Source organism: Sorex fumeus, unplaced genomic scaffold, assembly GCF_029834395.1.
Source record: "Sorex fumeus unplaced genomic scaffold, SorFum_2.1 ptg000003l, whole genome shotgun sequence".
Lineage (NCBI taxonomy): Eukaryota > Metazoa > Chordata > Mammalia > Eulipotyphla > Soricidae > Sorex > Sorex fumeus.
The window spans coordinates 24,741,003-24,756,463 of NW_026606060.1; the positions used below are offsets into that span (position 1 = coordinate 24,741,003).

At 40.7% G+C, this 15,461-nt stretch overlaps 1 protein-coding gene across 2 annotated transcripts in view; it reads left to right on the forward strand.

Moving 5' to 3' along the window:
- The window catches only part of NAV3 (neuron navigator 3), a 648,555-nt gene that overhangs the window by 480,982 nt on the left and 152,112 nt on the right, over window positions 1-15,461 (forward strand). For both annotated transcript variants that reach the window (XM_056114248.1, XM_056114239.1), the window contains one exon: window positions 10,771-10,890. In XM_056114248.1, the coding sequence (XP_055970223.1) occupies window positions 10,771-10,890 (120 nt within the window). The remainder of the gene's footprint in view (window positions 1-10,770; window positions 10,891-15,461) is intronic.

Here is a 15,461-nt window from a genome sequence, read left to right on the forward strand (position 1 = left end):
TAAGGAATCTAGTAGTAATAGAGCACATCATCTCATTCCCGCCCCCCCCCCCCCCACCGGGTTTAAGAAAACCATCTAGTGTATGGTAGAGTGCTTTAGAAAATTGAGGGTTTTTTTCTATAATTAGAATATTGACTGGGGAGTGTGAAAAGTCAGTGCTTTATTTTTCACATGGAAACACTTGACACTGCCTAAATCAACCATTCCTTGAGTCTGATGGTGTCGACATAAGATGTATTAGTTGGCTGTGTTATGAAACAATTGTTTACCTTAGAGGTGAATATACCTTATTATTTTTCAATTGGGGTCATGGGCTGGAGCAATAGCACAGCGGATAGGGCATTTGCGTTGCACGCAGCCAATATGTCCCACCCGGGGTTCGATTCCTCCACCCCCCTCTTGGAGAGCCCGGCAAGCTACCAAGAGTATCTCGCCCACATGGCAAAGACTAGCAAGCTACCTGTGACATAGTTGATATGGTAAACACGGTAACAAGTCTCACAATGTTACTTGGCCTGCTCAAGGAAATCGATGAACAACGGGAGGACAGTGACAGTGACAATTGGGGTCATACCACCGCCAACGCTGGAATAGTGCATTTGCCTTGCACGCGGCCGACCCGGGTTTGATTCCAGCCCTCTCAGAGAGCGAGAAAGCTACTGAGAGTATCTCACCCACACAGCAAAGCCTGGCAACCTACCCGTGACATATTTGATATGCCAAAAACGGAAACAACAATTCTCACTATTTGTTGTAAGATGTTACTGGTGCCTGCTCATGCAAATAGATGAACAAAAGGAGGACAGTACTACAGAGCAGTGCTACACATAGAAAAATAATTATGTAATAAGAACCCCTAAAACTCATACAGGGAAATCTAGTTCTCCTTCACATAAAACCTCCCTATTTTTTCTGACCTTCCTTTGGGAGATAATGTGCAGTTTCAGAGATTAAGATGTATGTTTAGTAATTCTGCATCAGTTATTTTAGATCTGCAGTGTTACTGGGCATTCACAGTCAATAGATAGGAGGCTATGGAGAGGAAGACACATGTTGTGAAGATACTTCATATATATCTGATAGAGATAGTGCATATGATTTCTGCTTGCATTCAATTACTCAGAACAGCTGTAAGGTCACAGCTGTAAGGAAGCCAGTAAATATGACTCAGTTGTGTGCCCAGAAGGAAGAGGAAATTAGTATGATGTGAATTTACTATTTCTGCTGATTTCACTATGAGAAAAATAAGTTATATCTTTTGTTTTCCTCTGTGTTTCATACCGCAATGGAAAGCGGGTCTAGAATTTGGTTCACTGTCTTTGTTTCCTATGGGCTGGAGCGATAGCACAGTGGTAGGGTGTTTGCCTTGTGCGTAGCCAGCCTGGCCGAGCCAGGTTCAATTCCTCTGCCCCTCTTGGAGAGCCTGGCAAGCTACCGGTATGGTATCTTGCCCGCATGGAAACACAGTAACAATAACTCTCAAAAAATGGAAATGTTACTGGGCCTGCTCGAGCAAATCGATGAACAACGGGAGGACAGTGACAGTGACAGTCTTTGTTTTGTATTAGTCTTAAAATGATGTCTCCACAGTTCACAGAGTCCAGTTACATATGTATCAGTTCTCTATCTCTATTATATTGATAAGCAAAGTCATTCATGTTCAATATGTAAGGAAGAAGGAGAAATAAATCAAATTAAAAAAAGTATGTATGAAAATTTCCTTTGATGATGGTTTTCTCTTACCTGTGTTAATGGACAGGAAACTGAGATTTAAGGAATGACTCAGAGTTCTCTTTCTATTCTTGTTCCTGGTGGAACAGCATTTACAAGGTCAACAGTCAGTGCCATTGGTCTCAGCCACAATGTGATTTGGGGGTATTTTGGGGAACGCACCCTAGATGAGCTGTGTTTGTCCATAGCCCTGTGATGGGACAAACATGGTCCCAGCAGGATACACCCAAATGTCTCAGCTAATGCTAAAAGCTGGGAAAACAAGCAGGCTAGAGACATCTCAGGATGATTTTAATAACATCGTGATTTTTCTGAGAGAAAGGCACAGAGAAGCCTGCTGTGCCACAGCTCATGAAAATAAACAGGGGTCAAATTTAACTTTCTGTCTCCAAGTTTATAAGTTTATTTTAGAAATTAAAGAACAAAAGACTCAAAAGACATAAATGAATGATGATGTTTATTTTAGTTTTTTATGTAATCATAACAAATCATATAATAAATGTCAATGAAGTCAATTTTTTATTGTACTGAGGTAGAACTCAGAAAATTAGTTAGTCAAAACAGAATTTAAAATTTCTTGAAGCATTCAAAGGCTTATCTCTTTCTTTTCTTTTTAAAATTACTTTAAACACTGGGGGATGTGAATCTGCCAGTAATTAGGAATTAGTCAAAGGAAGACCTCTTACTTATAATGAGTCTTTTTGAAAAAGTTCTCAGTAATGCTACAAAAAAAGAGCCCTAGGAAACTGGGAAGAAAAGTTGTGTATTTTAAGAGAGTGAAAATTGAAGCTATCGCAGGTGTCACAGTGATAACTAGTTGGATTAAGACTATAGCCCAACATTCTACTTTTAATTCATATAACCCAAATACAAAGTAATAACTGGGAAGTGAAATTTCCATAAAGGAAAATTTAAAACTTGTTTTTCTTGACCTCCTACAGTTCTACCATTTTAAATTTTGTCATGAAAGACATATGTTTCATGTTGGAAAAGACAGGGTTGTATGAATTGGAACTACATAGAATTAGGGAGAAAAAATATATATACTCCCTATTTCGTCTTTTTTTTAATGCTTCTACTAATTTTATATTTAAGATATATAACACTGTCAGTTAATGTAGATGTTATAATGGATAAATTGGTGCTGCTCTTGGATAAATTGGATAAATGTGTATAGCTCATATTATTTTCTACGAATCTTACATAAATTAAGTCATGTATTACCCTCCATAACACTAAAAAGTCACATGGGATTATTCTCTCAATTTTATAAAAGAAACAACTAACACACTATTTAGGTGACTCACCCAGCTGTGTGTCTCTCTAGTAAGTAGTGATGTTGAATTTATTCCCAAGTAGTCTAGCTCCAACTGTTCTCAGCCATGGCGCATTCTCCCTGTAAGAGTGTCCACATATCTAAAAATACATTTTTCTCTCCTGGAAGTTGTCTTTGCAAAAAAAGCACTTCAGTTTCACAACAATAAATTGTTATTTAGCAATAAAAATTCATAGGGTATACTCTTTTTTTTTTTAGGCATCATGATTTACAATGCTGTTAGTACTAGTGCTTCAGTCATAAAATGTTCCAATTTGACACATAACACAAGTCTAAAAGTCCCTCCACCAATGATCCAAGATTCCCTCCCACTTCCCCATCCTGCCCCCTTAGAAAACTTTTAATAATTCCATTATTGGAACCGGAGAGATGGTACTCAGGTTAAGGTGTTTACCTTGCATCCTGCTGGCCCCAGTTCAAATTCTCAACACCATGAATGGTCCCCTGAGTACTACCAAAGTTCTTTTCTGAGCACAGAACCTCCCTGAACAGTGTCAGATGTGGTTCCCCAAACCAAAAGTTTTATTATAATTATTTGGGTGAGATGTTTGCAAAGTTTTGCCTTTCGGTTTTGATGTGTACAGTTACCTCAACTCCGTACCAACAAAGTATCCAAGTCCTCTGAACAAGACTTCTTGTTATCACCAGTCCACCTCCTCCTCTCCACCTTCCCCTGCCCAACCCTTCCTTGAATTTCTTAGTGACAGGATTCAGGATCAAGGGTTTGTCCACGTTTTAGATATTCCACTCCCTTGTCTTATTCCGCCATATACCACAGATATTTGAAAATATCTGGTGTTTGTCCTTCTCCTTCTGACTTAAACTTTGCTTAACATGACACCATTCAGTTTCATCCAAGATGCAGCATACTGCATAACTAAATTCTTTCTTGAGTCTGCACAACTTTCTTTCCAATATATATTTAATTATATGTACATACTTGGGCTAGAGTGATAGCGCAGCGGTAGGGCGTTTGCCTTGCACGCAGCCAACATGGCCGACCCAAGTTCGATTCTTCCGCGCCTCTCGGAGAGCCCGGCAAGCTACCGAGAGTATCTCGCCCGCACGGCAGAGCCTGGCAAGGTCCCCGTGATGTATTCGATATGCCAGACAGAGTAACAACAAAGTCTCCAATGGAGACGTTACTGGGCCCGCTCGAGCAAATCGATGAACAACGGGAGGACAGTGACAGTGACAGTGATGTACATACTTGTACATACGTATATACACACATACATGCATACATGTATGTGTGCGTATATGCATATCTATATGCAACTTCATGTATGTAACAATATATCTATTGTGCTAAGAGCAGCAGGGAACACAATTGTGTGTGCATCTTTTGAACTAGTGATTTTGCACTTGGGGGACAAATGCCAAGAAGTAGAATAACTGGGTTACATGGGAGTTCTAGTCTTTGGTTAGTGAGAACTCTCTGTTCTGTTTTTCCATAAGGGCTAAACCAGGCATTTAGCCCATGAATAGTAAATGAGACTTCTTTTAAAAATCATTTTTAACACATCTCTGTTAATACTGTTTGTTTCTAGTCTTTTTCATATACACAGTTCTCATTGGTGTGAGATGATACCTCATTATTGTTTTGATTTATAACTTCCTTATAATAAGCAATGATGAGCACTTCATCATATATTAATTGCCATCCTTTTATCTTATAGAAGTATCTATCTTATCTTACTATTTTTATTGTGTTATTTGTTTTTTTGTTGCTGAGATTTGTGAGAACTGTACATATTCTATCCTGAATATTAGTTCTTTATTTTATGTATTATTGTATGTTCGCTAACCCGTTGTTTTATAGGGTGTGTTATCTTTTTTTATTTTTTTCTTTTAAAGTTTTATTTTAGGCATCATGATTTACAGAATTGATAATGCAAAAATAAATTCCAGTGCCACACCCTCTACTACAGTGTCAGCTTTCCTCCACTACTGTGGGTTCAATTTAAATAGGGTGTGTTTTAATTTTAGCTCTAGTTTATCTTGATATATAGGGACTTTTGTCTTAATGGGGTTCTATTTTTTCTTATTTTTCTGTTATTGGAAATTTTAGGTCTAGTTTCTTTTGTTATAAAACAACTTTTTAATTTGATGACACTCTAGTTGTTAATTTTTGTTTCTTTTCTTTGACTATGGGACTATATCATAAAAAAAAACCTCTGAGGTCAATATTCTGGGGTATTCTACCTATATTTTCTGCTGTGTATTTTATTAATTCTGGTCTAATATTGAGGGCTTTGGTTCCATCTCCAGTTACCTTTTTGTGTATGATGTGAGATATAGATCTATTTTTTTGGGGGGGGAACGCAGTATGTGTATATCCACGATTTTCCCCAGCATCATTTATTGAAAAGGCTTTTCTTGCTCTACTTCATGTACCAAGTAAGTTTGTTATAGATTAACTATCCATAGATCTTATAGCAAATTCCTGAGCAGGGTTCAATTATTGGCACAACATGGACCCCCAGATATTACTAGGTGTCTTCTGGGAGGCCCCGACACGGGGCCTGAGCATCATGCCATCCAGTACCTGCACTGAAACACTGACCCATTTGGCTGGAAAGCACTGATGGGGCACTCCTAGGAACCCTGAGCACTGCCTTGGAGACCCTCCTCACCAATTCATATTTTCTCTTTTCAAAATATGGGAGTGAAACTTTGTCAACAATAAGTTGCATCCACATTAAAAGCTTTATGTATTTTTCCTTTATACAGCATAAAATGTATCTGCAGCCAGGTTTATTAGACAACTCCATTACTCCAGCTATAACTATTTGGTTAATTACCATAAAAATATGGCCATGATAAAATTTTGGATCCCAAAATAAAAATAAAACCATATAGTTAATTCTTGTTCTGTGGGTCTCCAGTCGTGTGAGAGTCTCGGCTGGAACTGCTACGTGGGTCCGGAAAGCATCCTGGAGTGTGGCGGCGGCTGGGTAGTGGAGGTAGTGTCAGGGAGAAAGATACTCTGCTTGCTCCCACCAACCACAGGTGACAAAGGGATTCTAATCAGGAGCCCCGCCCTACCCTGCCCTGTCTGCTCCTACCAACCACTAGACACCCAGGGATCGGATTGCACACAGAAGACCCACCCTACCCCTACCAGGACCAGATAAATACCCAACTGGCAGAACTCCACTACTGACACTACCTCCACTACCCAGCCGCCACCACACTCCAGGATGCTTTCCGGACCCGCACGGCCATGCGACTCATCATAAGACAGTAAATACCCATCTTCTGGAATTGCCATACCATATTTGATAGGGTTCAAATATGGTAACACCTACGAGGGCAATTAGAGGTCACCCCAAAAGCCTCTATCCTTCCCGGAAAGACTCGCAAGCTGCCGAGAGTATTCCGCCTGCATGGAAGAGCCTGGCAAGCTATCCGTTGTGTATTCGATATGCCCAAACCAGTAATTACAACTGGTCTCATTCACCTGACCCTGAAGGGTTCACCAACATGGGAGCACTGAGAAGGATGAGAAAGGAGAGGCTGATAAAATCTCAAGGCCGAACTAGGCTGCCACAACGAAGGAAGACAAAAATGATCGTCTGTACTTTCAATGCACATAGGCTAGCATCAGATGCATCCATCAAGGACCTGATGGTACAAGCACGAATGATCAAGTACGACATCATTGGTCTGACCGAGACAAGAAGGCATGAATCTCACCATGCCGTTTTCGACACTGGAGAAGAATTGTTCTTCGGAACATGCCATAAAGGAGGTGTCGGAGGCGTCGGTGTCCTTGTGAACACAAACTTGGCCATGAGCATTGATTCATTCGAATGCCTAACAACCCGAATTGGACGTTTATATTTGAATAGATGTGGCTCACTGCCGGCAGTTTCTATCTTCGTTGTCTATGCACCAACATCTCATTATGATGAAAGAGAAATCGAGAAGTTCTACAAGGAGCTGGAGAAGTTCTATAAAGAAGACCACACCTTCTACAAGATCATTGTGGGTGATTTTAATGCCAAAATAGGACCAAGAAGATCCACTGAAGAACTTCACATCGGGACCCATGGCCTAGAATGGAACAAACAGGGTGAGAGACTGAGTTCATTATATCGACCAAGACCATTCATGGTAACTCATAGATCCAGAAGGCAGAATCTAAACGATGGACATGGGAGTCTCCCGGTGGACGATTCCACAATGAAATAGACCACATCATATTCAATCGATGGTTTTGCCTGACTGATGTCGCTGTTGTCCCAAAATTCTGAACAGGATCGGACCACCATCTCCTTCGTGCAAAATTCTACTTCACAGAGTGGGGAGAAAGGACTGCAAAGTTTAAAAAGAGAACTCCCAGAACGACCACCAACTTGGAGCTCTTTGGCACTATTGCGGCAACATGGGAAGATGCCATTGTTGACAACATTGACGAGGAATACGATCGACTGGTTCAGCACCTATATGAATGTGCGAGGAACACCAAGAGAGAGATAGCTACAAAAAAACGCCTGTCTTCGAAAACTCTTGAGCTTATTCACCAACATGGTTTGGCGCATGCCTCAGGCAACCGCAAGCTAATGTCCGAGCTTGCAAAGCAGTGCAGAGATGCGATCAAGGAAGACCTCAAAGAGAGAAGAGCAGAAGTGCTGGTAGATGCAGCAGAAGCCGGGAAAAGTATTCGCCTGTCCTTCGCCAACTACGAGACCTAGATGACTGCCCTCCGACGTCCTGATGGATCCATCACATCCTCTAGAACGGCAATGGAGAAGATTATCCATGACTTCTACTCAAATCTCTTCGATAGCCATGTCCACTTGCCGACATACCAAATTCCACAGGATGGATATGTCGTTCCCAACAGTCTCCCTTCCGAAATCTGACACGCCATTTCGTCAGTAAAGAAAGGAACAGCACCAGGCCCAGACAAGGTCAGACCTGAACACTTGAAGAACCTACCGTCAGTACTCATTAATACACTGGCTCAGCTCTTCACATGCTACCTGTCTGAATGCAGGGTTCCATCCCAATGGAAAACCAGCAGGACTGTACTACTGTTTAAGAAGGGAGACATCCATGACATTGGCAACTATCGGCCGATCTGCCTATTTTCTGTCATCTACAAGTTGTTCACTCAAGTCATCCTAAATAGGATTGGCAGAACACTAGATGAAGGACAACCATGCGAGCAAGCCAGGTTCTGCAAAGGATTCAGCACCATCGACCATATCCACACGATAACCAAGCTCATTGAGGTTTCTCGGGAGTTCAAGATGCCGCTCTGTTTAACGTTCATTGATTTAAAGAAGGCCTTTGATTCTGTTGAGATGGAAGCTGTCATTGAAGCCCTAGCCAATCAGGGCATTCAAGCCCAATACATCAAGATCCTCCATGAGCTGTATTGCGGATTCACTACCAGGATCTCACCATTCTACAAAGAAGTAATCATTGATGTCAAGAGAAGGGTTCGGCAGGGTGATACCATTTCACCGAAACTCTTCAGCGCCACCCTTGACAACATCATGCGACGACTGGAATGGGAAGGAATGGGAGTGAAGAGAGATGGTCGGCAACTACACCACTTCCGCTTTGCTGATGACATTGTTTTAATAACACCAAACATCAGGCAAGCGGCACAAATGCTGGCCAACTTTGACCATGAGTGTGGAAAGCTAGTACTACAGCTGAATCTTACGAAGACAATGTTTATGAGAAACAGCCTCGTTCCTGATGCCGCATTCGCTCTCAATGGAATGACCATCTCCGAATGCAACAGTTATGTGTACCTAGGTCGAGAAGTCAACATGACAAATGACCTGGCACCCGAGCTGCGCAGGAGGAAGAGAGCGGCTTGGAACGCCTTCAAGAACGTCGAAGAAATAGCTAAGAGAATGAAGAACCTCCAGCTCCGGGCACATCTCTTTGATTCCACTGTTCTTCCTGCATTAACATATGCCTCAGAGACCTGGGCCCTACGTAAACAGGATAAGAATGCTATTCTGGTCTCCCAAAGAGGAATTGAAAGAGCTATGCTTGGAATATCACGTTTCACTCAAATGAGAGAAAGAATCCGGAGTTCAGACATCCGTTGACGATCAAGAATCAGGGACGCTGTCTCGTTTGCCAAGGTGTCAAAAATCAGATGGGCTGGTCACGTAATGAGATTTAAAGACGACCACTGGACTAGAGCTGTTACCAACTAGATCCCACGGGATGTCAAAAGACCGTGTGGCTGCCCACCTACCAGATGGTCAGACTTCTTCATCGAGATCATGAATGATCGGTTTGAGGATCTTCATGTTCCCAGAGCGAACAGATGCCATTGGGCTACACTGGCACACGACAGGGATGAATGGAGATGTTACTGGCGCCCGCTCGAGCAAATCGACGACTAAAGGGAAGTTAAGTGATTATAAGTGATAGTTAATTGGGTACTTTACTGTAAAGAAATAGGTTAATCTCCTAGAACCAAGAGACAAACTGTAAAGCTGAGATCACAGGACCAAGTAACCTACTTCTCTCTGCACTTGTCTCTCATGTTTGGGTTTATTTTGGGCTAACTTTCTCTGTTGTCTTTTCAACAAGTAGAGATAGATACCAACAACTCCTGAGTTTCCATTAGCATCACTCCATGCTCACAGGAAGATTGAGGGGATGGGTTAATCCACCTTTTTTCTCCTTGACTTTCAATTTGATGGTCCATCATCCCTGTGTTATGTTGGTGGTTCTCTGATAGCTAGGAAGTATTTCTTGAGGACAGGTAGGAAATAAACTGTGTAGTCCTTCAGCTCTTTAGAAATGAAAGGGAAGTGACAGAGTTTCTGCAACCAATTTTTCAAATAGGTTTTTCATTTCTGTCATGACTTGCTGAGTCACCTTGTATAGGTCCATAACCTTTTTGTACATGCAGTGATATCACAGCGGGTAGGGCGTTCGCCTTACAAGCGGCCAACATGGTCGACCCGAGTTCGATTCCTCCGCCCCTCTCGGAGAGCCTGGCAAGCTACCGAGAGTATTCGATATGCCAGCCACAGTAACAACAAAGTCTCCAGTGGAGACGTTACTGGGCCCGCTCGAGCAAATAGACGATACATGTACATGATTTGTTAATATTATTCATCTTTAAAACAGGGATTATAATGTTGCAACAGGTTTTGGTATCATATTAAACCCTTCATACATTTTGCTATTTTATAATACTAAAAAATTTTGTAGGTTTTACTTATTAAATGAATTCATCTTAAATTCGGGGATTTTTCCATTACTTCTGTGACCTTCAGTGCATCAAAGTTGTACTTATAAAATGAAATTATCTTTCTCTTTTATTAGGAGTTATATTAACCTTTTTCAAATTCTCATAATGAGCTGTATAGATAGTTCAAATTGTTTAGCACCTGTACTGCATGATAAGGCTTGGATTCAGTCTCCAGCACCATGTGGTACCCTGAGCACACATATGGAAGTGGCTTATGAACATTGCTGGCTATGCCCTCCAAACTAAAAGATAGATCTTGAATAAAAAGTGTTATAATAGGCTGGTTACTATTATTTGACAGATGATTTCCCAAGAAAAGATATTCTTCTTGATGAGAAAATGTTTATAAAGCAGAAACAATAATAGATAATACATAGTTATTAAAAATATGAAGTTTGTAAATATATTTATGGTGATAAGTTTATTTTATTTTCATGTGACTAATTAAACATATTTGCAGGTACATGACAGATGGAGGGCTTAACCTGTACACTAGAAGTCTGAACCGACTACCAGACACAGCGACCTCCAGGGAAGTCATCCAGCGGGGGGTGCACGACGTGACAGTGGATGCAGATAGGTAATGCTATTGGTATTTGCTTATGATCATAAGGAAACCTTGAAGCAGTTTTATAAATGATGTCTCAGGAGTTGTGTAGTATAAAACAAAGTACTTTTCATTTCAGTATAACAACTATTGTGGCATATTTCTATGGGGGTTTATTTGCAAGCCTTGATTGTTTTTTTAGTTCTGAATACTGAAAAAACATTGTCCTGCTGATGATAATGTTAACATTTGTTAGGCTACCTGGTGGCAAAGTTTATTTATAAAAGCAAAATTGTAATCATAGACTTATATTCCCTACTTGAAAAGAAGCCTGGCTGATAAGTTTACTTCTATTTGTATACCCTCAGATATTCCTGGAAGATCATGATAAAAAGATGAAACATAATTTAAATGAATCAGATGCAATAAGCTTGGGTGTTTTCTTGAGGAAATTATTAAAAAAATATAAATCTGTAGGTAATTTCTGTGTCATCACTATCTCAAATTGCTTTAAGGTTATGTGTGTTTATATGTGTGTGTGGATATTTCATATCCCAATTAATATCTGGCTGGAATTTTTTTGTTAGTTCTATCAAAACCATCAGCTGGAAATACTGTTATTACAGAGTAATGCTGTAAGACCTATTTCTGACCCAGTTATGCCACAAAGGAATACTATCACAAAATAGTAATCATATTTTGGTCTTTACTCAGGATTTAAACTTTACTGAGCAGTAAAAGATTGTTGATTTCCATAACTGTTATGTATTAATACCTAAAGTAATGATTTAATTCAGCATTTATCCAAAATGTTAAGATGTATTGTCTCTACATCCTGATATAACTGTGCCTGATGCATTGTACATTTCAGTACAGTACTTTTCTGAGGATATGTAAATAAAATATAGATATCTTAGATTCACCAGTGAAACAGTTTAGGATTAGGTGTGTTTATATATATAAATCACGAGGCTATTAAAAGTCCATGAATGCCCCCCAATTTCTCTTCAATTAATTTTCCTCTCTGACTCTTTCAATAATTTCAACTATCCTGAAATTATTTGTGGATTTGTTATCATTTTTAGTTGAGGTACCACTTATGGGAGTCATGAGGATGACTGCATACTGCACGGATTGAACTTGGGGTTTCATATGCAAGGCATGCACTCCTGGGTCCCTCTTTGTGTTTTTGATGTTTTCTTGATTACAATACCCTTTTCTGCATTCATTGAATTACTGCCCTAGTGTCATTTTTGTTTTAGCTTACTGTTACCTTCTCAGAGAAGTTTTCCCAGTGAAGCTACAATACATTTCCTTTTTAATCACTTTCTTTTGTTACCTTGTGTTCTTTTTATCACTTTTGTAATATATTATGCATTTTTGCATGTCTTCTGTAGGCACTTGGAATGTGATTTTTTGGTAATATTTCTTTTATGTTGACTCTAACAAATGTTGGGTGAATGAAAAAATGATGTCTATATCCAAACTTGTAACACTGAACCCCTGAGTGGGAAGTTTCTCTTCTCCTCTTAGGTTCAGTAGCCAGAGGTCTACAGATTATACTGACAACAAACAAATTTGATTCCTTTATAGAAGCAGCAGTACAGAAAAAATATAACTTGAAGAGGTAGTTAGAATAGACTCACATACCATCTTGGAAGTAAACTGAGAAAAAGACACACATGGGAAGTTTTAGGCAAAGTTTTGGAACTTTTAGGAAAGATAAATGGGCCCTTCAGTGAAGAGGGGAGAAATGATAACTTTGTGGTATTATTTGTTTAGTTTTACAATTTCTGCTTTCAGCCTCTGGTAAAAGTCTTTGGTTTTAAAATTCACAGGGAGAGATTTTTTCCAATTAGACAATTTTTCAACTTCTGAATTTAGGAATAAATACATGGGAAACCAAGGGAATAAAGACTCTTTACAGTACTACATTTTGACTAAGTTCACATAAATATACAATTATCTATGTGCCAAAAAAATCATGTTTCTCTAACAAAGGAGAACACAAAAATATTTTTATCAAATGATGTGAGATGTTTTCTCAGGAAAACAATGCTTTGACATTTCCATGGTTTCTCCAAATAGAAGAAGAAAAGGCAGCAGTGATTTCTCCTAAACTTCCAAGCAAATGTCTCCAGGGTTCACATTCATTACAATTGTTACTAGTCTTTGTATACTATAATCATAATCACAGAATCAGTACATTCCCGTATCTTAAGTATTTCATTAATTAGCTTATAGGCTTTCCATGGTAATTAAAAACAAACACAAGAAAAGATTAATAGACTGAAATGGAAACCGATAAAGTAAACATAATTATTTCATTTAATAATCAAGTGGCCTGTCATTTTGCCCTCATTTCTCTACTTAAGTAGAAAGAGGACAATGCAAAACATTGAGGAAGAAGAACAAGTTTTGTCTTCTTTAACTTTTCTCCAGTACCTTTCTCATAACTGCAGCCTTACTAAATGATGCTTATTTTTTTCCTATGCCCCATTGATCAGAATCAACTGATTTTGTTGTGAATAATCTCAGAAATTTATAATATATCTGGCATAGAATAAATCTGTGCCATACCACTGTGCTCAGTTCTGACAACTTATATACAAAAGTTTTAGTTTACAATGGTATTAGAACAAGCATCATGATTAAAGCTTAAAAAGTCAGAGAAATTTGGGGGCATGGTGCTGCCAGCAGGTCAATCTGTACCTGTGAGGTGAGTGCATCAGCAGCCTGATGGTGCCTTCAGACTTTCTGATACCTGAAAATTGCTGCTTTGCCTTTGGCCAGACCCCAAAAACTTAGGGCAAAGTTTAACAAGAAAGTAAATGGCCAGAAGTTAGGTATGTGGGAGAAACACCCACAAACCACGTCTGGCTCAGCTCTATAATTGGAGGCATGGCCTCTCTGCTTCCTGATAGAACTGCTTAATGGCCATGATCCCAGAGACTCAGAAATGGATCTCAAAACCCAAAGGCTTTTGGCAGTAATGCGTCCTGTTCCTGCAGTAGGTTACTGGCGCTGGGCCACTCCAGGTGGGAATAGGTTTTGTGCCTTGGCCTGTTCCCCCTGGCGGCCCGGTGACCACCATCCTCCAGAGGCCACTGGAAAGTCAGGTTTAGGCCTGCAGTGATGAGACACACGGGGCCTCACCAGATTAGGGTGGAACCAGCCCTTTCTTCCCCATCCCAAAGAGACCCCGAGTCGCTGCCCACAAACAGCCTCTCTAGCTCCTGATCAAGCTGATTAATGGCCATGATCCCAGAGACCCAGAAACAAATCTCAAAACCCAGCGGCTTTTTGGCAGAAATGCATCTGGACCGCATACAAGGTGGCCGCTGCCTTAGAGCTTATTGGAAAGCCAGGTATGAGACAGCGGTGACAGGGTAACTGCAGTCTCATGGGAAGGGTTACAGTACCAGCTCATCCTTCACACCCTACTGAGGTAACAAGTTGCCCCCCATGAGCGACTCTCTGGCATGGCCATGGCTCCAGAGGCAAAAGGACTTAATCCAGAGCCTGGCAGCTTGCGGCAGAAAAGTGACTGGAGCATGCATTAAACTACAGCGCCATTCTTCCCCGAGAGGGAAAGGGTGTTGCTCCCTTCCACCTTTCCCCCCCCCGCAGCAAGATGGCCACCGCCTCAGAGCTTATAGGAAAGCCAGGTATGAGCCGGTGGTGATAGGGCAACTACAGTCTCATGGGAAGGGGGGCAGTACCGGCTCATCCTTCACGCCCTACCGAGATCACGAGTTGCCCCCCATGAGCAGCTCTCTGGCATGGCCATGGCTCCAGAGGCAAAAGGAACTTAATCCTGAGCCTGGCTGCTTGTGGCAGAAAAGTGAATGGACTCTGCATTAAACTACGGTGCAATACCTGCCCAGGAGGGAAAGGTTGTTGCTCCCTTCCGCATCCCCCCTCACCCCCCCGCCCCCCGGCAGCAAGGTGGCCGCTGCCTCAGACCTTATAGGAAAGCCAGGTATGAGCCGGCGGTGACGGGACTACTTCAGTCTCATGGGAAGGGGGAGGCGATACCAGCTCATCCTTCACACTCTACTGAGGTCACGAGTTGACCCCACGATCGGCTCTCCTGCTTGGCCATGACACCAGACACACAGAAACCAATTTCGTAATTATCTGGCTCTGCAGAAATCCAAAATTGCGTGGCAGCTATTTATATGATTCTCATAACCAGTTATAAAAAACAAAGTATTTCACAATGACTTTTCAGCAATTCTGATTGTTGGGGGGGAAATTCTAAAAAATAATGGTGCATCTTTTGTCGAAATAATGAATGTAATCAATGTAAAGAAGAGTTAAGTAGAAATCATCTGCCTCGCAGGCATTGGGAGGGATGGGTGGGGGTTATATTGAGATTCTTGATGGTGAAAAATGAGTACTGGTGAAGGGAAAGGTGTTTGATCATTGTGTGACCGAAGTTAAACCTGAAAGCTTTGTGACTTTTTCCACAGTGATTCAATAAATAAATATAAGAAGAAAAAAAAAGTCAGAGAAATTAAAAATGATACTAACAACTAACCTGAAGTATAGATATTGTTGGTTGGGTTACCTTCTAATATTTTTCGAAATATACATAGAGG